The sequence below is a fragment of the Carettochelys insculpta genome, chromosome 17 (assembly GCF_033958435.1).
Source record: "Carettochelys insculpta isolate YL-2023 chromosome 17, ASM3395843v1, whole genome shotgun sequence".
Taxonomy (NCBI): domain Eukaryota; kingdom Metazoa; phylum Chordata; order Testudines; family Carettochelyidae; genus Carettochelys; species Carettochelys insculpta.
The window spans coordinates 24745900-24769065 of record NC_134153.1 but is presented as its reverse complement, the minus strand read 5'-3'; the positions used below and the strand labels follow the sequence as shown (position 1 = coordinate 24769065).

General features: G+C 44.7%; 1 protein-coding gene across 1 annotated transcript in view; it reads left to right on the top strand.

Moving 5' to 3' along the window:
* PIGU (phosphatidylinositol glycan anchor biosynthesis class U) overlaps positions 1-23166 on the top strand; it is a 32754-nt gene that overhangs the window by 5945 nt on the left and 3643 nt on the right. The window contains exons 4-11 of the mRNA XM_075011596.1: positions 613-675; positions 3848-3957; positions 7382-7482; positions 9122-9219; positions 12769-12923; positions 14080-14223; positions 16580-16704; positions 19874-20016. Of these exons, the coding sequence (XP_074867697.1) occupies positions 613-675; positions 3848-3957; positions 7382-7482; positions 9122-9219; positions 12769-12923; positions 14080-14223; positions 16580-16704; positions 19874-20016 (939 nt within the window). The remainder of the gene's footprint in view (positions 1-612; positions 676-3847; positions 3958-7381; positions 7483-9121; positions 9220-12768; positions 12924-14079; positions 14224-16579; positions 16705-19873; positions 20017-23166) is intronic.

Sequence of the window (23166 nt, the reverse complement as noted above, 5' to 3'; positions counted from 1 at the left end):
TCAGCCAGCTAACTGCATCTTTTTTCTGCCAGTTCTGATGACAAAGGCAGTCTGGCATCTCTCACAATGGCTAAAAGCTAATTAGAATACCTGTATAGCAACCATTTCAAATTATTTGCTATGTGGCCTAGACAATTGGTACTGTTATCTGGGAGCAGTTGTTTAGTTTGGAAGGCTACTCTTCTGCTTCATTGCTGAACATGTTCTTACATATATGTGCAGAATCTAACATGCTGTCTCTGTGCTCTGCCTAAATCAGTGGTTCTGTAACTCTCTCATCTTTTAAGCCACGTCATGAAAGACCTTGTGGTTCATGGACAATTTTTCCTCTTCCAGTTCCCCACTTCTTGCATCTCAAAATATTCTGTTCTGTGTACCACCAGGAGGAACTTAAGAAACACAGCTATTCCATGGGTCCTAGCTTAAGAGATGCAGGACTATAATTTGCAATGGTGTTTCAGGTGTGAGGTGGAACTATTACCAGTAGTTAATATGGTGACTACTAAGTTCAGAGTATTGGCACAGTATTACAGCTTTCTGTGGTTGTTGCAGTTGCTACTGTTTTCCTTGTTTTAGTGACCAGTCAGTCTTTGCCTGCCTTTCTTTCTTCAGATAACTGATGTGCTAACTGCTGTTGCCCTCTACTTGGCCGTCCAGGACTTCAACAAAGTTGTGGTAAGCTAACTCACAGAATCTGCTGGTCCTTTTTCTCTTGGCAAGCGCAAGTGTATTTCATTAATGCACTTATAAAACAAAACCAGATCTGCTCTGACAATGCACTAACCAATGTCTGCAATAGCTGTAAAATTAACAAAAAGGTGGATGGATGCAGAATGTGCATGTGGCGACATGGGCCCTGTAACCTTCTGTTACGTGCGTTCCACAGGGTGTGGCTTCTAAGCATAATGACAGTACTTTAGTGTTGTTCAAGTTAATGTAACTGTGCACATTCATAGTTTTAATGATAATCCCACATCGTTTCATGTGAAAGGATCTTAAAACATTTAAGAAACTGATGCTGTAATTATACCTTGGGATCATGTTGACCACCAGTGAAGTGCAGCCTTTTCTACAGTGAAACATAACTGTTTCACAATGCGCAGTAGAGGGATACAACAATTTAAAACAGGAAGGCTATGTCTACATTAGCATGTGGGTGGCTGCAGCACTTTGAAATTGATGCGGCTTGCCGCCGCGCGGCTCCTTTTCGAAAGGACCCCGCCTACTTCGAAGTCCCCTTATTCCCATCTGCTCATAGGAATAAGGGGACTTCGAAGTAGGCGGGGTCCTTTTGAAAAGGAGCCCCATCTGGACGAGCCGCGCGGCGGCGAGCCACATCAATTTCGAAGTGCTGCCGCCACCCACATGCTAATGAGGCGCTGAATATGTATTTCAGTGCTTCATTAGTAAACTTCAAAATGGCCATTTGCATGGCCATTTCGAAGTTTTTGGCTAGTGTAGACATAGCTGAACTGAGGACTCTTTTTCAGTTGCAGTGGGAATTCTAGGTGAGCAAAACCAATTACTGTAGTAGGAATTTGGCAGGCCTATGGGGCTCTCATCCTTAGACCTGTTCCCACTACAACTTTTAACCAGCTGCTCAAATGGTTGTCTTTGTGTCAACACGCAAGCCTCAACTGAAAAGTTATTAACGGTAATTATAAGATTTATTAGCTTTAAAGAAGGTTATAGTTTCAGGTCATGTAATCCAGATTAGCAAAGGATTGATAACTCTGCTGCACTGGGCAAGAAATCTGACACTGGAGTGATTTAATCATTACCATTGTTTTGAAAATATTAATAAATAAAATTTGAGGCTAGTGGTTCTCCCTCACTAAACTCTGCTCTCTTTCATAAATAATTTAATTAAGGCAATCTTTGCAATAGAAGAAGCTATGTCTGTAACAGCAGCAGTACTTTGGAGTGTCATAGTGGGACATTGATTCATTACTGATTCAAAGGAAGGATGCTATCATTTTCTGCAGCACCTGTTTGTTTGTTCATTGGAGGTCTTTCATCTAAGCAGAGATGTGGCCTAAACTTGCTTAGCTTGTGAGAACTAAAGCAATAATAACAGAGAGGCAGCCATGAAGCTATGGAGCTTTAGGTTGGACATTAGGAAAAATTTCCCAACTCTCAGGGTGGTTAAGTACTGGAATAAATTGCCTTAGGTGGTTGTAGAAATCTCCATCATTGGATATATTAACAACAGGCTGGATAAACATCTAACAGGGATGATATAGCTGGTGCTTGGTCCTGCTGTGAGGGCAGGGAACTGAACTTGAATGACGTCTTGCGGTTCCTTCCAGTTCTAGTATTCTGTGATTCTAGTGAATGGCTTTGTTTGTGTAGAACTTAGCTATTACACTGGGGCATTCCTAAAGTTCACTATTCTTTGGTGAGGTGCGGGCTTTAGAAAGTGCACAAAAGCAGCCACTTTGCATTTGAAAAAACAGTGGACACTCAAAATGTACCTAGAAATGACTCTTAGTAACTAATTCAATAACTCCCTCACTGCACACACAAATCGAGCAAACATCTCTGTTGCTGTTACTCAAGATAACAAACCAAACTAAACAGAAAGCTTATTTGGGAGCTGGGAGCTGAAAAAAGCATTAGGAAATCATCTTGGAAGTGAAAATACTTTAATGGCTTCTTTGTTTCCATTTTCCACCAAGAAATTTGGTGCCAATAGTGAATGCTGGAGAAAAGGAGTTAGGTTCAGAAGTTAAAATAGGAAAAGAACAAGTTAAACATTGCTTAGAAAAGTTAATGTCTTCAAGTCACCAGGGCCTGATTAAATGCATTCTAGAATACTCAAGGAGCTGATTGAAGAGGTGTCTGAGACATTAGCTGTCATCTTTGAAATATCATGGAATGGCAGAATGGAAGAGGGCAAATATAGTGCCCATCTTTAAAAAGGGAAATAAGGGCAGCTCAGGAAACTATAAATCAGTCAGCTGAACTTCTGTACCAGGAAAGATAATGGAGGAAATAACAAAGGAATCCATCTGCAAACATCTGTAAGATAACAAGGTGATGAGTAACAGTCAACATGGATTTGTAAAGAACAAATCATGTGGAACCAACCTGATAGCTTTCTTTGATAGGGTAACAAGCCTTTGGATGAGGGGGAAGTAGTATATCCAGGTGTTAGTAAAGCATTTGATACAGTCTCACTTGACCCTATCAGTAAACTAGGGAAATACAATGTAGATTGGACTACAGGTTGTACTTGTCAGGCACCCTTGGGACCTGAGTGGTTCCAACCCAGGGAATTTGCCAGACCCTGGGAGGTAAAGGCTCATCTGCTGGCTACCAGCCCCAGCCACTGGGCTCTGCTTCCAGTCTGGCAGGGCTCCTGGCTTCAGCTTCTCTGCTGTCTCTGGCCTCCTTGCTACCAGCTAGCCCCAGTGGAGGTTCCCTGGCTGCTGCAGGCCTCTTGGCCACCTCTCCAGCCAGCTGTCCAGCCACCAGACTAGGCCCAAGTGGAGGCTCCACAGCTAACTCTGGCTTTTCTGCTGCCAGATAGACTCCCTCTGGGAGCTTCCAACTAGCCACCAGCCTCCCTACCACTGGAGCAGCCCCCCTCTAGGGGCTCCCCATACACCACTGGCTCCCTGGCTAGGGCTTTCTAGTCCAGCAAGAATTCTCATCCTGCCTGACCATGGATGTTGCCAGACCAGAGAGTCCTGGATTTCAGAGGTTGAATGTGTGCTATAAGGTGGATGCATGACTTGGTTGTATAACCATTTTCAAAGAGTGATTATCAGCGTTTCACAGTCATGCTAGACAGACACAGTGTATGTCCGTGTCTGACAGCTTTCAATCATTCTGTCTTGTTCAGTTTAAAAAGCAGAAACTCCTAATAGAACTGGATCGGTATGCAGCAGATGTGGCAGAACTTATCCGGACCCCCATGGAAATGCACTACATCCCCCTCAAGGTAGCACTGGTGTAAGTATTACTTCCTGCAAGCAGATGCAAGAAACTTAATATTCCAAATTTTCCCATGTGTTTCATTTGCCTAATTAGAGGTTTCAGCATCTCAGTTAGTGTTCTCCTTAGTTGTTTTCTCTTTTCTGGTACGTAGGAAAAATGTGCCAAGCATTTGTGTCTCCGTAGTCAAGCAATGGAAAGCTAATGCTTCTCCAAAATTATGTTTCACACAGTACAGTGCATTTTTCAGTCTCTTTCTACTGGGGTTGACAACGAATCAGAGACGATTAGGGTTGGAAGAGACCTCAGGAGGTCATCTAGTCCATGCCCCCCTGCCCAAAACAGGAACAAACCCAATTAAATCATTCCATCCATGGCTTTGTCAAGCCGTACCTTAAACATCTCTAAAGATGGAGATTACATCACCTCCATAGGCAGCGCATTCCAGTACTTCACCAACCGCCTGGTGAAGTAGTTTATCCAACCTAGCTCTCCCTCACTGCTACTTGTTTGCAACCTGCCCCCCTTCAGGTATTTGCTATCAAATCCTTACTCACGCTTCTCTTTGAAGACTGAATAAGCCTAGTTCTCTCATTCTGTCCTAGTAAGTCATGTGCCCCAGATCCCTAATAATTTTCATTGCCTTTTCCTGCTCTTTCTCCAGTTTGTCCAAATCCTTTCTGTAGTGGGGGACCCAAAACTGGACACAGTACTCCAGATGTGGCCTCACCACTGGCAAACAGAGGGAAATAATCCCTTTCCTAGCTCTTCTGGCAATCTTCCTTACTAATGCACCGCAATCTGCCATTAGCCTTCTTGGCAACGAGGGCACGCTCTTGACTCATATCCAGTTTCTTGACTATTTTAATCCCCAAGTCCTGTTTTGCAGAACTGCCACTTAGACAATTGGTCTCCAACTTGTAACTGTGCACGTGAGTCTTCCATGCTAAATGCAGGATTCTGCATTTGTCCTTGTTGAACCTCACCAAATTTCTTTTTCCCTAATCCTCCAATTTGTCTAGGTTACTTTGGACCTTATCCCTACCTTCTAGTTTAGTGTCATCTGCAAACTTGCTAAGGGTACAAGCTAGCCAGTTATCCAGATCATTAATGAAGACGTTAAACAAAACTAGCTCTAGGACTGCCCCCTCAGGGACTCTGCTTGATACAGTCTGCCAACTACACATTGAGCTGTTGATCATTACCCATGGTGCCCGGTGATATAGCCAGCTTTTTATCAATCTTATAGTCCCTTCATCCATGCCATACTTCTTTAATTTGGTGGCAAGAATACTGTGGGAGACTATACCAAAAGTTTTTGCTAAAGTCCAGGTTTATAACATCCATTGCTTTCCCCATATGCAAAGAGCCAGTTATCTCATCAAAGAAGGTAACCAGCTTGGTTAGGCATGATTTGTCCTGGGTGAATCTATGTTGACTGTTCCTGATCACCTTCCTCTCCTCCAGGGGTTTCAGAATGGATTCCTTGAGGACTTGCTCCATGATTTTTCCAGGGTCTGAAGTGAGGCTGACCATTCTGTATTTTCTTGGCTCCTCCTCCTCGTATAGTCTCTAATATGGAGAGACTTCAGTGTCTTTGTTTAGGTTTGTGTTACATTTTGCCCATCTTCTAATGTCTTCAAAATTAAACCAGTGCATCCAAAATGTCTGTTGTGTTCCAGTTCTAGACGAGAACAATTTCTGAAAAGTTTAAGGTTACTGGGCAAGGTTCTCCCATAGCATGACCAGTTGAAAACCCAGAAATTATTTTTGGAGGGACTGAAATACTCCATTTCCACCTAGTCAGCTTTAGTAACATCCCTCTGAGGCATTATTCAGACCACATGCTCTAAGTGTTTGAAGTAAGTAGAGCTCTACATAAAACAAACAGTATAAGAGGCTGATACTTATAATCAAAAGAAACAAGTCAGTCTTTCTTGATCAGAACAAATGGGATAAACCTGGTGTCTGGAATTAATCAAAAGTGATTTGCCTCTTGAATATCACGTACCAGGGAGCGTCTTTGATCAGAAGGGGGTTCTTTATGTAGGAAGCATTCATGATTCTTTCCTGTCCTGATATGAATTGTATAGTTCATTAAATCCCCTCAGGGTGAGAAAGAGAAAGCTTTTGCTCTCTTTTTAACAAGGTAGATTGTTTCTCTTTTTTATTACACACTTAGTGCATAATTTCACAGAAGAATACTGGAATTAGATCTTCTTGTAGCCTGCATGTACTATCTGTCTGGTATTTGATATAGCCATCAACGTCAGGCTTACAAAAAGGCCAACCTCAGACTGACAGAAACCAGTAGTATGATAAATATTCATAGGAGACAACATCTGGTCAATCATAATCCCCTATCCTCTCTCCAATGACTGAACTGTTATAATGGAGGTTGGCTGAGCTGTTGTCTTGCTTATTGAATCAATAATCCGCTAGAGCATTTCTTTGCTCCTTGGAGCCCAATTAAATGAGGTCACTGGAGTGTTAATTTCCACATTTTAAAAAGGATCTAGTGTCTTTGAAGTATGGCTGCACCCTGAAGAGGGACTCTCAAAGATGGCATTGTGGGTTTGCGGTCCCTCGATGATTACATCTCAGATGTGCTCAATTGAACCTCTCTAACCCAGACTTCCCTAATCCCGGGATACCCATGATCTGGCATAATCAGGAAAAAGTCCACCAGATCAGGCAGGAGCGTTGCTGGACTAGGAAAACTCCCATGCAGCCAGAGCTGAGTAAAAAGTTGGTTTATGTTTTAAACTGCCAGCTCTGCAGAATTACCATGGCATCTGAGCATCAGCCTGGGTTCTCTGCTTTTTACACCCCCCCCAACCTGCAGTAAATGTTCTTGAGATCAAATGAGGCATTTATGCAGTTCCATTGCCTTCAGTGGGGTGGCATAGCTGTAACTGATCAGGACATAGGAAACAGTTCTGTTAATGCACAAGAAGGAGTGGAATCCATGTTGCTGCCTGTTCAGTTGTGTTGGCCCCTCAAGGCTAATAGGAGTAAAAATAATGCAACAGGAAGTTACTTCAGGTACTCCAGGCAGTAGATGTGATTCCCAAAATCAATGGGGAGCAAACTGGCTGAGTCACAAAGGGCATTTTGATCTGACCACTTAGCAGAAGGAAAAGAGTCCAAATCAAATGCAGTCTCCTGCTCCTACTTGGCCGTCCCCCCAGTCGCCACATTGTTTGATGAAGTCCTGTTTATGCACAAGTGCCACACCTGATTGTGCCCCATTTGAAAGGCTTTAGTTCTGCTGGATCCTTTTGAGGTTGAGAGGAAACATACAATGTAAACATGTAAATCAAATCGAGACAGCAAATCATTTCTATTTTCCTTTTATACCTCTCCCTTTGCTTTGCTCTTTTTCTCTCTCTCTCTTTTTTTTTAATGGCATGAGTGTAATTGAATTTTTGTTCTTTTTCAGTTATCTCTTAAATCCATACACGGTGATGTCTTGTGTTGCAAAATCCACCTGTGCCATCAACAATACTATCATTGCATTCTTCTTTTTGGCTACAATTAAAGGTAATGCACTGGGAAAACTTCCCACTGTTCATATCTTTCTGTAAATAATTGAGCTATGATCTAGTTATTAGCCGTACTTCTCACAGACACCTCACAGACTGGGTCGAGGTAATGTCAAAGGTCTGCTTTGAATCTCTGTAGTTAAAGGCAAATGCATAGTTGAGCACAAGGTCTGTCATCCCAGTATGTAGAGCCCTGTGCAGGTACGAAATTTGTGTCAGCATCTGTAGATGTATCTAGAAAAAAGAGCCATGGATATCCACATCCACACCCAACAATTCAGATAGCCATGGATTTCCAGGGCTCTACCAGTATGTGTAGAAGTCTCTGGTCTTGCTGGCTGTGTCTGTCATTGGTTTTCAACTGGTGTGGTAGGAGAACTGTCTAAGCGTGCCATGGAAATTTCTTCAATTTCCCCTCCCTACAGCCCTCTGCAGGACCAAGAGGTGTGTGTGTGTGGAGAACTGATGACATTTCATGGCACACTTAGATGACTGTGGGCCAGCTGGGAGCTCAGGCAGCAAGGCTTACTGAGTCCCAGCTAGCATGGGGTTGTCAATTTCCCTCTTGCAGCTGCTTTGCAAAGCCTCTGCCAGGGGAAGTTGACCAACCCCACACCACCTGGGAATCAGGCAGCCTTGCTGCTTGGGCCTTCAGATGGTGCAGACTTGGTCAGTTTCTCCCAGTGGCTCTGCAAAGAGCTGAGGGCTCAGCCAGGACTCCTGCTTGCCAGTCCTTTCTTTGCCTCTATCTTTGAGCAAATTAATTATGCCATAAAGTTCAGAAGCAATCTCTGGTCATGGGCGCTTCCATGGGGTGTCCAACTGGAGATCCCTCAGCCTGATCTGAGCAACCACAATTTCAGTTGAAATTGATGAGCGATGTGGGTGCTCAGCACAGGACATCTCAATTAGGCAACCAAAAATGTAGGAATTCACAATTAGCCATCACTGTTACAATTTGTAGTTAACCTTTGTGCCTGAATATCCATATTTGTAAAATAAGACTAATGCTACTTCCCTATCCTAACTTATAGGGCTCAAGTAATGCAGTGAAAACAGGCTCCCAAGTACACAGTATTAATAGAACAGCTGCTTTGTGCAGAAACCGCTCCAGTTTACACATTCATTACACATAAAAAAAAAAAAGGCAGTCAAGTAGCACTTTAAAGACTAGCAAAAAAGTTTATTAGGTGAGCTTTCATGGGACAGACCCACTTCTTCAGACCAGAACAGGCTCAATATTTAAGGCACAGAGAACCAAAAACAGTGATCAAGGAGGACAAATCAGAAAAAGATAATCAAGGTGAGCGAATCAGAGAGTGGAGGGGTGCGAGGGGAGGTCAAGAATTAGATTAAGCCAAGTATGAAGATGAGCCCCTATAGTGACTCAGAAAGTTCCCGTCCCGGTTTAAACTATGTGTTAATGTGCCGAATTTGAATATAAAAGCCAGCTCGGCTGCTTCCCTTTGAAGAACAGTGCGAAAATTGTTTTGACCTGCTCTAACTGCTTGTGGAGTTGAGATGCTGTGCAGTACTTCTCCATATTTGAGCAATGACTTGATATTTAAAGGACTGTTTGAATATGACCCTTTTTATTTTTCATAGTTCCTTACCTGACGTTTGTGTCTTCCCTGCAGGCAGTACCCTGCTCAGTGCTATATTCCTGGCCTTAGCAACATACCAGGCGCTGTATCCTCTCACCTTGTTTGCACCAGCTTTGCTATATCTTCTACAGGTAAATATAATCTGAGAACTTTACTGACTGTAACCTGTGACATTCTGTCCAAGGCCAATTCCTAGCAACTAGCAATGGTTGTCTCATGTCTAGGTAAGGGAGGAGCTTCATTGTGAGATTCAGAGGCAATTTCTCAACTTCTGGGGTGGGGGGAAGCCTCATCCTCCCTAAGCCATGTGTGCCTTGCAGGAGTCATATGCGGATAGAAGGAGGGCAGCAGAAACTCATTTGTTCCGTGCTTGCAAATTTGGCTGACAGTCTCCTTGCTGAAACACAAAACTGCTTTTGGTGTCCTGTGTCCACCAAAGAGAATTTTGGAGCACCAAAATTTCATGTGCAGTGACTCGGCATCAGTGCCACAAGGTTCATTGACAGTCTTTTTGCCTGAATCATCTGGGCTGAACAATATGCTGCAAAAGGCAGTGATAATGTCTAGTTCACCCCACAGTGCCAGGCATGCACTTGTGGTATTTGCAAGCAGCTGCTCTGCACAGCCTCATTCCGCCTCCATTAATGAATGGAGTGTTGATCATATTGCATCAAGGATTCTTAAGATGGTATCCTTAATTATTCATGGATGCCCAAAGCCCTGCAAGGTGAATGCCGAGCTGTGAAGCGGATTAACTCATCAACTGGCCAAGAGCTGCCCTCCCAAAACTGGGAAGGAGGATTAAATTGGAGCCAAGTCTCTGTTAGTGATATAAAAGACAAATGTATGCTGATACCTACTGCTGAGAGCACAAAGTTGTGGAGTAAGAGAGAATGATGTAAAGAGACTATTCATGTTCACTGGTATCTCCCTACTCTGTGTCTCTAGGTGCTTCTACTGTATTCATCATAACAGCATACAATGGTATACTCCTTTCCCCTTCCCTTTTCCTGGGTTTTCAGATGGCTTATATCTTCCACTGATGATGTGACAGGGTACTTGACCAAGAGCTTAACTCACAAAGTAACTTAAGAAAACTGATCAGTCACTTGTTTCATCTAGCTGGGAGAGGAAGTACATACTCCAAGGAAAGGCGCTGAACACTAGTGGAAAGGCACAGCATGGCTGTGCCTACACTTACCAAAAACTTTGAAATGGCCATGCCAATGGCCAGATCGAAGAATACTAATGAGGTGCTGAAATGCATATTCATCGCCTCACTAGCATGCTACGGCACTTCGAAATTGCCATGTTTCACTCCCACGTGGCTTGGCTACACAGGAGTGCTTTTCGAAAGGACCCCACCAATATTGAAATCCCCTTATTCCTATGAGCTCATGGCTCATAGGAATAAGGGGATTCTGATATTGGCGGGGTCCTTTTGAAAAGGACCCCCATGTAGATGAGCCCCGCAGGAGTGAAAAATGGCAATTTCAAAGTGCTGCGGCTGGCAGCATGCTAACGAGGCACTGAATAAGCATTTCAGCCCCTATTAGTATTCTCCAATCAGGCCATTAGCATGGCCATTTTGAAGTTCTGGTAAGTGTAGATGAAGCCTACCTATTACAGATTTATAAGAATTGTCTAAAAAATGTTTGGCAGACCCAGCTGACTCTCCATCATGTATTTCTGCTGAAGTCTCTCACTCTAACTTTATGGTAGATGTTCATTAGAGTTCCCTTTCTCCTCCCTGAAGCCCATTCTCAGTTTCTTTAATTCTGAAAGAAAAAGGGAAAGAGTCCCATGTAAATGTCTGTTATTTTTCTCCAAAATCACCAGGAAACTTCATTATTGTTTTAAATCTTTGCCACAATGGAGCATCTACAAAGTCAAAATTGTTGGTTAAATCTGAAAAGAGGCTTTACTGTTTTTTGGGAAGCCGTTAGTTCCTGCGTATAGTCCAACTTGTGAGCTGTATTTTAAATAACACATCTCTGTGGCAGTGTCAGCAGAAGTGCAGTGTTTGCAGAGTGGGTGGGTGACCTGTGATGATACTTACATACCTAATGCCTGTGGATTTATAAGGGAACTTTCAAAAGCATTGAGAGCTGCTGAAAGATGTTGTGTTTATCAGGTTGCTGTTGAACTTCACCACCTCCCTTGTGAGGTTTGTACAGACTTAAGTGGCTGCTGTCCTGCACTTTCTGTATATCCTGCCTAGAAATCTATGACAATTGGCTTGAGATGATTGCAAAAGTTTTCTTATGTTAAATCTGTTTGGGTTCAGTGAGAGAGAGCACCCTTCCGTCAGAGCCCTGTAGAGCCATGAGACAGTATAACTTCACAGGACCCTGCCAAGGCACAGAGTACAAATGTGGGTGCCAAATGGTGAAGCTGCCTCCTAGATTTAGAGTTGCTGAATTTTTGTGGAGCTTCTGTCAGAGGTGGCCCTGATTTCCAAACCTGGCATGCAGGCTTGGCTGCAGTGTTTCCAATGTCCTACATAAGACATCAGGGAATCACAGACTTGCATGGCCAGTTATGGTTACTTGGATGTGAAATCACCTGACTTTTCAGACACTGCTCAGGGAAGTTTCAGAGAGGTAGCCGTGTTAGTCTGTATCTTCGAGAACAACGAGAAGTCCTGTGGTACCTTATAGACTAATGGATATTTTGGAGCATAAGCTTTCATGGGCTAAGACCTGCTTCTTCAGATGCATGAGTCGAGGGCTGGGGGATTGTTTTAGAGGAATATTTAAAGAGGGGGGTCCCAATAAAAGGGAGGGCCAGAACTGACAAGGTCTACTCAGTCAGGGTGGAAATGGCCCATTATCAGTAGTAAACATCAAGAAAGGAACAAAAACAAGACAGATCAGTCGGGGAGCGGGGGGGCAGGGGGCGATGTGGCCCATTGTCCAATTCTAATGTGGAGGTGTGAACTTCCACAGAAGAGAAACTGTTTTTGTAAGGGGCCAGCCACTCCCAGTCTCTGTTTCATCCTTGGTTGATGGAGTCAAATTTGCAAATGAATTGCAGCTCAGAGATTTCTCTCTCCATTTTATTTTTGAAATGTTTTTGTTGTAGGACTGCTACTTTTAAATCTGTAACTGAGTGTCCAGGGAGATTGAAGTGTTCTCCTATGGGTTTTAGTATGTTGCCGTTCCTGATGTCTGATTTATGTCCATTTATTCTTTTACGTAGAGACTGTCTAGTTTGGCCAATGTAAATGGCAGTGGGGCATTGCTGGCACATGATGGCATATATTATATTAGTAGACGTGCAGGTAAAGGAGCCCCTAATGGGATGGTTGATGTTAGGTCCTGTGATGATAAACATCAACCACACCATTTCCACCCTGACTGAATAGACCTTGTCAGCTCTGGCCCTCCCTTTTATTGGGACCCCCTCTTTAAATACTCCTCTGAACCCCACCCCCCCACTCATGCATCTGATGAAGCGGGTCTTTGCCCATGAAAGCTTATGCTCCAAAATACGTTAGTCTATAAGGTGCCACAGGACTTCTTTTTGTGAAGGGTTAAGCAGACCACATGTTTTGCTAACACCGGGCACACTGGAGCAGAGTGTGCTGAATGCTGTTTCTCCCATTGAAGCCGGTCCGGTCTTGTTAACAGAAAGCCATGGCGTGTCTCTCATTTTCCTTGTTTGTGTTTTGTTTCTAGCGTCAGTTCATACCAGTGAAACTGAAAAGCAAAGGCTTCTGGTTGTACACCATGCAATATGCAACACTGTATCTCGGTAGCTTGGTGGTCATTGTCTGCCTCTCATTTTTCCTCCTCAATTCCTGGGATTTTATCCCAGCGGTGTATGGTTTCATGTAAGTAGTTGTATTTTGTTTTCTGGGAATGCCCATACTGTGATGAACATTATTCCCCCATACCAGAGGCCCATGCCCTGTCCCAAAAGCATTCAGTTTCAGGAGAATGTACCAGCAGTGCAGGGGAAACAAGCACACTGATAACTAAAACGCATAGCCCAAGTTCCATTTAACCATCACAGCAAGAATTACAGCAGTGGTAGTCACCCAGGGGCACGTGCACAGCTGGGGTACAGATGTCTTCCATGGCGTACATTAGCTCATCTGGATATTTGCCTACTTTTACCACAAGCTACACTAAAAGCATTAGTGAAATCAGTACAGACGAAAATTTTGTAAAGATAATGACTTGTTTATAATGCTCTATGTACTCTGCACTGAACTGTAGGTATAATAGTTATATTCTTATTGATTTATATTTAATTCTATGGTAAAAAGGAGAAAATAATCAATTTGTTGGTAACTGTGCTGTGACACTTTTGTGTTTTGTTGTCTGATTTTGTTAGTAGTTTTTACGTGAGGGGAAACTTGGAGCACACAAGACAAGTCAGATTCCTCCAAGGGGTACAATAGTCTGGAATGGTTGACAGCCACTGAACTAGATAAGGCAAACACTGGAGTTTCCTTGGTCTCCCTTTCACAAGGAGCAGGTCTGTTTCTTGGCATGTGCTTTGGATTAGCCAAGCTGACCAGTGAACCTCACTGTTGGTTGATGCCACGTGACTGAAGCTGCAATGTGTTAACTGGCTGTTTAAAGTGACCTTAAAGAGACATTAAGCAAAAGGTTAGAGGCTGCCTAAGAAGATACCAATGATGATGTTTAAATATGGGGATCACAGGTTTTGCATAAGTGGATTGCAGCCTTTTCTTTTACTCCCTGCCTGGGCTTCATGAGTGACCTTCAGTTTTTCACTGCTGCAATGGAGTCTGACTTTTTAAAGAAATAACTGATGCTGACAGCTAGAACTACTAACCCCAACCATGGGAGATGACTTTCCACCTTAAGTTTTCTCCCCTTTGGTTTCCTAACAGTGTACCCTAAGATACAGCACCTCCTGCAGTCTAGTAGCCACAATGTCAATAATTTCATAGAAGCAAGTAAGTCAAATACCAGCTGCTCTAAAATGTTACCTTGATTTTTCTCTTTAAATTTCAGCCTTTCTGTTCCAGATCTGACTCCCAACATTGGCCTCTTCTGGTACTTCTTTGCTGAGATGTTTGAACACTTCAGTCTGTTCTTCGTTTGCGTATTTCAGATCAATGCTTTCTTCTACACCATTCCCTTAGCCATTAAGCTGAAGTAAGTGGGTTTATTTGCTATCAGTCGGTCTCTGTGATCTGCCAACCTAAGGAGTTGATAATATTCTGTCTCTTTTGGCAGGAATGAGAACGATAAAGGATTGTGTGGACTGTTTTTTCTCCTCTTGATAAACACCAAAAACGCCTCCTGCCCAAAACACCTACATTCATGTTACTTACTGTCCGCTAGAGACCTGTGTCAGTTAGCATAGACACCTGGAGCTGTGATGATGAAAAAGAGCAGAATTAGGTTTTATATCTGCCCTTTCCTTCCCACTTTCTTAAGTGACAGTGCTTTCCTCACAAGGAGGGAAGGTGTTAAACCTTTCATGTCTTGAAAATGTATCTCGTCTCTTTTAAGGACCCCACATTTTAGAGCATTTTTTACTTGTCCCCTAGAATAGTGGGATGCAGCTTTTTCTATAGGGGAACATGTAGCTTCATGTAACAATAAGAGGTACAAGGCACTAGGATACCTCAGATATTCCAGGGAGGCACAACTTCAGAATAGTTTACAGCAAGTGACAGATTTTTTGGATTCTGTTCCTGGCTCTGACTCAGCTCCATGGCCTGGAACAACGTTGCTACCTTCAGTGCCTCAGTTTGCCCATCTATAAAATGAGGATATGAATATATGCCACCTTGGATGGAGAATTTTGAGAGACTCAATCCATTAATGTTTGCAAAGTGCTTTGGGTTCTCTTGTGAAATGCTCCGTGCAAGGACAAGACAATACCTGGTTTTCTGAGGAAGGTGCTGCCCTCATTGCCTGTCTCAAGGCTTGGGACTCTTACTGGTCCTGTATGGGGAATTATGGGAGTTCCCACATTTTTCCCCTCTTCTGCTATGGAGCTGTGAACAGTTTCACTGCAGATTGCCTTGGACACGCAGGCAGTTTTCTGAGGTAGTAGCTGATAGGTGTTCCCTGCCATTGTTGGAGCCAGGCTAGTCTCTTCCTGTTTGTCAGCTTGGAAAGCTAAGAATAGTGTGTGGTCATGGGTGATGACAAGCATCTGCAGATTCAGTGTAAGGAAACATCCCCATGTCTCTCAGGCTGTGGGAGGAAGGGTGGGGATGTCCCGAAGGGCCAGTGCCTCTCCGCTTTCAAGACCTTCAAGCTTGGTAGAGCCACAGCTAAGGGGGATCCTGAGATGCCAGGCCCCCTACTTTACCCTTGATGAGAGCTGGGTGGCACAATGGCAAAGTCCTTTCCCTGCTGACATGACAGAGGAGCAGTGAGGCCAAATTAGAATGAGTGGTGGTGTGAGCTAGTGCATGGGGTCACAACTCAAGTTGGTTCCCCCATTTTTGCCGACCTCCAGGACTTCTATATGGGCTTCCCCAGAAGCAGTGATTCCAGGAGTCCATTGCAGTGAATGAGACTTCTCCAGGATATTTCACAGCATCTTCCCCAGGTCCTCACCAATACCCAGAGTGGCTGTGGTGGTCTCTTTACTGCTAGAGCTTTCTGGAAATGATCGGACTGCTGCCTGTGTTTTAGGAGTCCTCTCCCTCTTAAAAAAATGTCACTCACTTTTTAAATGTAGCATAAACAGCTCTGAAAGCCAGCTAACCAACCAAAAAAGCCAGCTCTCATTGTGCCTGACGCATGAGCAGCTGTTGAGGGCCATAGTCTGAAACCCAAATATGAAGGTCATTCAGTTACATTGTGTCTCTCTTCTTTGTTTTAATTTTTCTTCAGTACTGTAAAGCCAGTTTATTTGTATTAAAAACTGGGCTCTAGACCCTATAATAAACCTTGACACAATTTGCCTCAGCTCTTCGCAAGCTACACACACTACTGATGTTTTCTACACACATCTGCCTTGTCCTTGTAAGGCAGATAGGGTGAGTGGAACACCTCCTGTTGGTGTGAGAAACAAACTTTTGAACCACGCAGAGCTCTTCTTTAGGTCCGATATGGCTTCTACTACTCATGCTTGTAAAACAGAGAGAAAGCTGCATTGGAGAGATTCTTGTTAATATGTCTCTTCCACCTCTACCAAATGCTTCCACCAAAGTAAGTTCCATATGTAGGTCATTATTTTGGCCAGCAGGCTTTTGACTGAGCTGCACACTTCCATTCACGGAGGAATACTGCAACAGTCGAACTTTGGCAATTAAGTGGAGAAGCACGGAGTTGACTTTGTGAGGACTGTCGGGGGGTGAGGATACTCAGCTTTGAATTTGTAAAAGCCAGTTGAATTTAATAAATTGACTTTATCTTGTAGTGTAGACGTAGCTAAGCATCTGCACGTGGTATGTCCATGTGTACTTACCACCTGTTTCCAGCGAGAACTGTTGCTCCTCTGGTCCCTTGTGATATCTAGTCACTGCCTTTTTCCTTTCTCCTCTAGGGAGCACCCCATCTTCTTCTTGTTCATTCAGCTTGCCATTATTTCTATCTTCAAGTCCTACCCAACCGTGGGAGATGTGGCACTGTACATGGCCTTCCTTCCACTCTGGAGCCATCTTTACAGATGTAAGTATTTGTCTTTGATTCTGCCCTCCTCTCCACAGTCACTGGATTGGTGTACTGCTGTGGCTGAGGTGAGGGGCTTATCTAATGTCAGCTCTGCACTACAGGGAGTATGCAAAATCCACACTCCTGAACTCCACAGTTATACTGGTCTAACACACAGGGTAGACGTTGCTCTGTTCACCTGAGAGCTTCTCCCACTGACATGGCTAGTGTCTCTCGAGGCAGTGGCTTAATGACACTGATGGGAGAAGCTCTCTGAGAAGAGCGTCTCACTCAAGCACTGCAGCAGTGCTGTTGTGCCAAGGCTGTGTTTTAAGAGTGGGCCTGCCAGAAAACCCTTCACCATAGGGTGAAACTAGGGAAACCAAAAGAGGGTTGGGGCTGTGCGGTACAGCTATGTGCTGCACTGTCCGCTGCCTGGAAGGAAACCAGTCCAATCAATACAAACCATGAAGTGCTGTGTGGGGAGATCTTATAACTTCTGTGAGCAACTCTCCCTCCCTCCTTACTCAAGCTGTTCTGAGGATTAATTGGTTTTGTGTAAAGCCTTTGGAGATCCTTGCATGCAGGATGCTTCACAAGCGCAAAATAATGTTATCCTGTCATTGCTATAACTTTGAACTGGACTGGAAGTATCTCTGAGCTCAGTTTATGGCTCTGATCATCTGTGCCCTGTGTGTGTGATCATCCAACCCTGCAGTTAATATGATCACTAGTACCCTCCATTCTAACACTGTTAGCTCTGTGTTTTGTACAGTGGCTGCAAAATTAGTCTCCTCGTTCAGGCTGGGAACCCAGTGGTGCTACAATAATAGAAATTACAATTCACAGTTGTTAGCATGTTGTGTGTGCACGCTCCCATGCTCCGACTGTGCGCTGAGTGAATCGCCCTGTGTAGCCAAGCCATTCCATAGCCTCTTAAACCGCAAAGACCCTTCCCAGCCCCTGAGCACTGGACTTGGTGTAATCAGCAGGTAGCTTGCAGCTCATTTTCACATTTAAATTCTATGACACACCACCTCAGGAGGACTTTAAATGTTGGCTGAGATAATGTTGCAGCAACTAATGACCCCGGCAGTGTAACATTCCAGGAAGATTTGTGTTGCTTCCTGAAGTGACTGGTCTGGGGTGACTTTGGCAGTCAACACCAAACAATTCTGCCTGGCTGTTGTTTGGATTGAGTCAGTCCACTGCTAATCCAAACATGACCTCAATTTGCTTAATAAGCAGTTACTGTCTTAACGCAAAGGGGCCTCGTTAGGCCAAGCAATGCCATCTGTGTTTCCCTTTGGCTTTTGTAATCTAAACCAGAGGGGTTGGTGGACAAGACTTATACCCTGGCCTCTCTGCTCCAGTTGTTTCTATGAAGCCTTTTGAAATCATTACAAGTTATGTGTTCTTTGAAAATCCAAGCTGATCCTGAGCTAACAAGGGGGATTGACGGTTGTCTTGTAATCAGGGCTTCGCTGAAGTGACTCCTGGCCAGTTCTCTATAGCAAGAGAGTAGGTGGGGCTCTTTTACTACTCTGGGGACAGCTGCTCGTCCAGTCTTGGAATGACTATGGCAGAGGATAAAACAGCCTGGATTAATATAATCCAGTAACCCCCTCAGTTAAACTCGGTCCCTTAGGCAGCCCAGCCTGCCAGACCTAGGCAGCGCATTTCCAAACCATGTGGGTTCAGCATGGGTGAGCTGGAGCTCCAGGCACACACAGCCAAGGGACTGTGGCTACTGAAGAGGGACAAGCGTCTTCAGCACCTTAGTGAAGGTTTTTAAAGAACAGGTTAGATATCTGTTGTTACGTAGTCCTGCCTTGAGTGCAGGAGGTGGACTCCGTGGCCTGTTGAGGTTCTTTCTCATCCGATACATCTATGATTCTGCTGCAGATGTGATTGGGGAGGTGAGCCTCAGAGGGGGCATCAGCTATGTGGTGCCCCCCATCCCCAACTCGCTCTGCCCCTGGGCCTGCCCCACCTGCCTCTCCCTAGGGAAGTGCCACACTACTTCCAGTGAGTATGAGGATGGTCTCACCCCTCTCCTGCAGTGGCAGTGCCACTTTCAGTGAGTGCAGGGTGTGTGAGGGCTGGGGGGGGGGCATGTGACCCCTCATACACCTCCCACATGTTGCCCCTGTCCAGCAGGGTGCTGTTTTAGGTATAAAATAGGGAATTACCACAGTAAAGGGTGAATGATCTGCATCCTTCATGACAACACTGACAGCCAGTTTGAAAGCTCCCTTGGCTCCAGGCTAATCCAAAGTGGTCTGGGTACCTTCGGTGGCTGATCACTCTGGCAGTTCTGTATGGTGAGCACAACCCCTGACTGGATGCTGGAGTGAGGTCATTGGGAAGCATCTGCAGTGCTCTGGACAAGTCTGTGTCTGGTTCTTGCTGATCTGACACAGTCCAGTGCTGGCTATGATTGATGCTGGCCATACTCTTCCATCCCTAGGCGAGTGTATTTATCAGCACACTTCACACACCTGGCTTCTTGCTGCAATGATATTTGATTCAGGCACGATGTTTCCTCTATTTTTTCCATTCCTGTGCAGAATAAATTTTATGTACACTGAGGCACGTGCACCACCAGTAGAACAATAATCATAGCTGTGGGCCCTCTCCTAAGCTGCTGGGTGGTATTTGAATCTCCTGGGCAGTGGCACAAGAGCACAGAAGTGGTGTCCCAGGGAGGAGAACCTTCCCTCTGCTCCTCCAGCACAGCTGTCCCAAAGCAGCAGCCTGTGTCCCTGCTCTCCATCCCCTCTCAGTTCCCTGCAGTTGGGTTCTGGGGACCTCTGTGTGTTCCTTAGAGGGGTCATCACACAGACACTCTGCCCACGACTCCTGTCATGAAGTCTCCTGCTTTTGCTGGCATCAGAACAGCACTTGAAAACCACTAGGGGCAGCAGCTGAAAAATGGGAGGTTTGATCTTACAATTAAACAGGCAAAATTCTTCTGAAGAAAAATCTCTGGTGGTTTATTACAGAATGCAGTAGTGGGAGCATTGTAGCAAACAGCATTATGCAAGATTGTGCTGGGCAAGAGACTCGCCATATAATTGGTGCCTCTACAGTGCTGGATGACACTCTATAGACATGCAAAGCACAATCCCCAGGTGAGCTTGTTAGCTGCTCAGCTACACTCTTAATATCTCTGTTTTTCTGACAGTCCTTCGGAACATCTTTATCCTCTCCTGCGTGCTCATTGTCTGCTCCCTGCTGTTCCCAGTGCTGTGGCATCTCTGGATTTACGCAGGAAGCGCCAATTCCAATTTTTATTATGCCATCACTTTGACATTCAATGTAGGGCAGGTAAGTAAAATGATGCAATTGGCAACTTGTGCAGCACAGCTGGATGCCTGGTAGCATGATTATCAAATAAGCAATAACTGTCTCTGCCACAGAAACAGGGTCCATTTTGTTCATCCTCCACTGATCATAACGAGCGTCCTGGCTCTCCTGTCAAGCTGAGAGCTGCACGGCCAAGAGCTCACTCATGAGATTTTAATGCATTAATAAGAAGCAGAAGTATTCCGTCTGACTACTTAAAACATCTTAATGTTCTGTCCAGTTTTTGCTGCAGAATATGCAGCTGGTAGTGTGGAAGCAGAGGAAAGATCCCAAGTGCCTGGTTTGAAAGCTGGCCATTCTGCAAAATGGCAGCAAAAGCTTGTACTTGCGTTAGCATCCTACAAAGGAAAGTTAATACCCAAAAGCATCCAGATAATCTCCTTTCCTCCTCTGGAGCTGAACTCCTGGTCAAATTAAGCTCCCATTTATTTCGGTGGGACTGAGCATGTTCAGCATCTCCATAGGCCTTAGCCCCTTGTCCACAATTTCTGCAACCTGCAAATTACTTTTTCCTGTTTGTAAACTAGTATTGTCTTACAATAGGTGGACGTCCTAAACTCCATGCACGCTTCTTTCATTTATAGCTTATATGCAGAAAACTTAAAGGAGTAACTAAGCCACTCCATACTGCTGGTCTTCATTGAGCCTTGCATCAGTTTCACATAAGGAACAATTAGACTTTGTTCTGCCTTTGAAGGAACTGAAAGTTCTTTTCATGGTAAAAATTAGCCCACCTCTAACACTTTTTGGCAGTCAGGGGAGGTGGGGGCTTTCACCTTGTAGGAAACGGGCAAGTTTTCTGAGAAGCCAGAAATGTGCTATTTATGCAGTTAAAACATAGTAGATTTTATAAAGGGAAGTCTTGAAGCGTGAAAGCAAACAGTGTTAAGAGTGAGGGAGATGACTATAAAAATACTGATCAAAATAGCATAATCAATGGCTCGTAGGAGAAATCAGGGACAGATGGTGGTTCTTTAGAATTCAGTGTGTGTGTGTGTGTGTCAGCACCAAGAGAGCCATTGTCCCTGTCACTGGAATGGCTGGGTTTAGTTTGTGGAAGGACCCATATCTCTGCTTGAGTTGGACTGCCCCAACAATTTTCACCATTTCTGAAGTGTCCAGTGAGAACATTAGTCAACCATCACTTCAATGAAAGCAAGTAATTACCATCACCCTTCAAGTCACAAACAGGTGCTAGAGTGGTTCTGTGGCTGGCACTAAGCCCTCAGGGCTGCTGCAGAGACTCCTACTTGCTGCCTCCCTTTTTCCCATCCCACTGGAGCCCTGTAATCTCCCCATTTGCCTTGACCTACGTTACCCCCCAGCTCCACCCTTGCACTGCGACTCAGGCACCCCCTATGGTGCTGTGTTTAGTCGAAGGCAGAATGCGTGGAACTCCGGACGTGGACTCTGTGGGCAGAGGCACCTCAGTTCCACTGCACTCAGGCCCTAAGCACTCAGCTAGGGTAGGAGATGCCCTAGTGGGAGCCTGTACCTGCCTGGATCTGTCGTCTTATGTATAATGGCAAAGGCAGAGGACCATTGCATGCTTTCCGTTCAGTCGCATTCTCACAGAGACCTTTTGGTCTTTTATTCTTGGTTTCAAATGTTCGCCCACTTGTGACGCTGCAGCCAGAAGGCTGCCAGACCCAAGAGGGTCCTCGCACTGCACAGTTCAGCTGGGGGGGGTGACAGGGCCCCTTTCACTCCAATCACATCATCCCGTCACACAGCCCCTTCTCACCTGCCTCCCTTCTGATTTCACCTTTTCATGGAATATGCACTGATGCATCCTACAGGGAGAGTAATGGAACAGCTATATTAAAAGCCTGGAAATTGCCACGATCTAGAATACAAATTTTACACAGTGGCCACCCTTAGAAAGCCGAGTCATCACACGGCAGTATACGCAGAGCCGGAGGTAAGCGTGGTGGGGGATCTCCTGGAAGTATTGATTTGTAATGGAGCCCTTTTTAATGCACAGATAGACTTTGAAGGCACAAATCAAGCTAAGCCTCAGTGTTGTATGAGTATAGCTTCAAGCTGGCACTGATTGGCACATGAATAAAGTTTAAAGCAACAACACTGTTGCCCTGACAGGAAGACAGGACAGGCCCGCTCCCTCCAGCACTCAACCCCTTACAATTCAATCTAAACAGCCTGCTGGCTCCCCATCACAAAAAGTGTCCACTCCTCTTAATTCAGCCCATGATCAGCTCATGGAATGAGCAGCAGCCAGTGCTGACCCAGGTGCAGTTGGTCCAGCCCTTGGTGATGTTCATAACACCCGGTAGTAGGAGGGAGGGCTCCACTCTGGAAAAGGCAGGCCTAAGAAGAGACTGAAGAACACAAAACAGTTGTAGAAATAACACAGAGGAATGCTATGCAACCAGTTACCAAGTGAAGAAGAATTCTGTGTCTTGCTGAAGCTGCAAGGGAATTAAAGAAAGCAGAACATAATTACCCACGCTAGAATGTAGTCAGGCCACTTTCACAACCATTTCTTCCTAAAGATTTCCATGGGGACCTTCAATGGTTACAAGTGATCAGGACCTGAACAGCACCTGCAGCAGCCTAGCATCATGTCGATGATGTATTGTTTCTGTACTCAGCAGGAAGCAATACCAACATGGCCCACATCTCCAGCATCAAAATCTGCAGCACCTAGTCACAAGTCTATTCAAGCACTTCCTGGCCTGACCTTCTAACAGCATCACAGCACAAAGTGGTGTTGGCTATGGGATGATCCTACACCGTCGCTTGACCAAACTGAAGGCATGACCAGAAAAAGAAAAGATTCCAGTTTGTTTTCTTGAATGTAACAGCGAAGCAATTCTAGATGCCTTGCCGATCCAGCACACTCCCCAGAAGGAGACTAAAAGGACAGATTTCTAATGGGCTGCCCGCTTCAGGACAGGAATTATTTCTGTTTAAAGCTTGAATGCATTTTGCACACTTGTGTTTTGGAACTTTACGAGGATGACTGGACAGAAAGAATGCAGCATGGCCAGTAATTAACAGGCCTCTGACGAATGCAATGTACTATCTATCTGTACGGTATCAGTCTTAGCTTTGTTGGTAACATGATTTAATCAACCAGCTGCCAGTGTT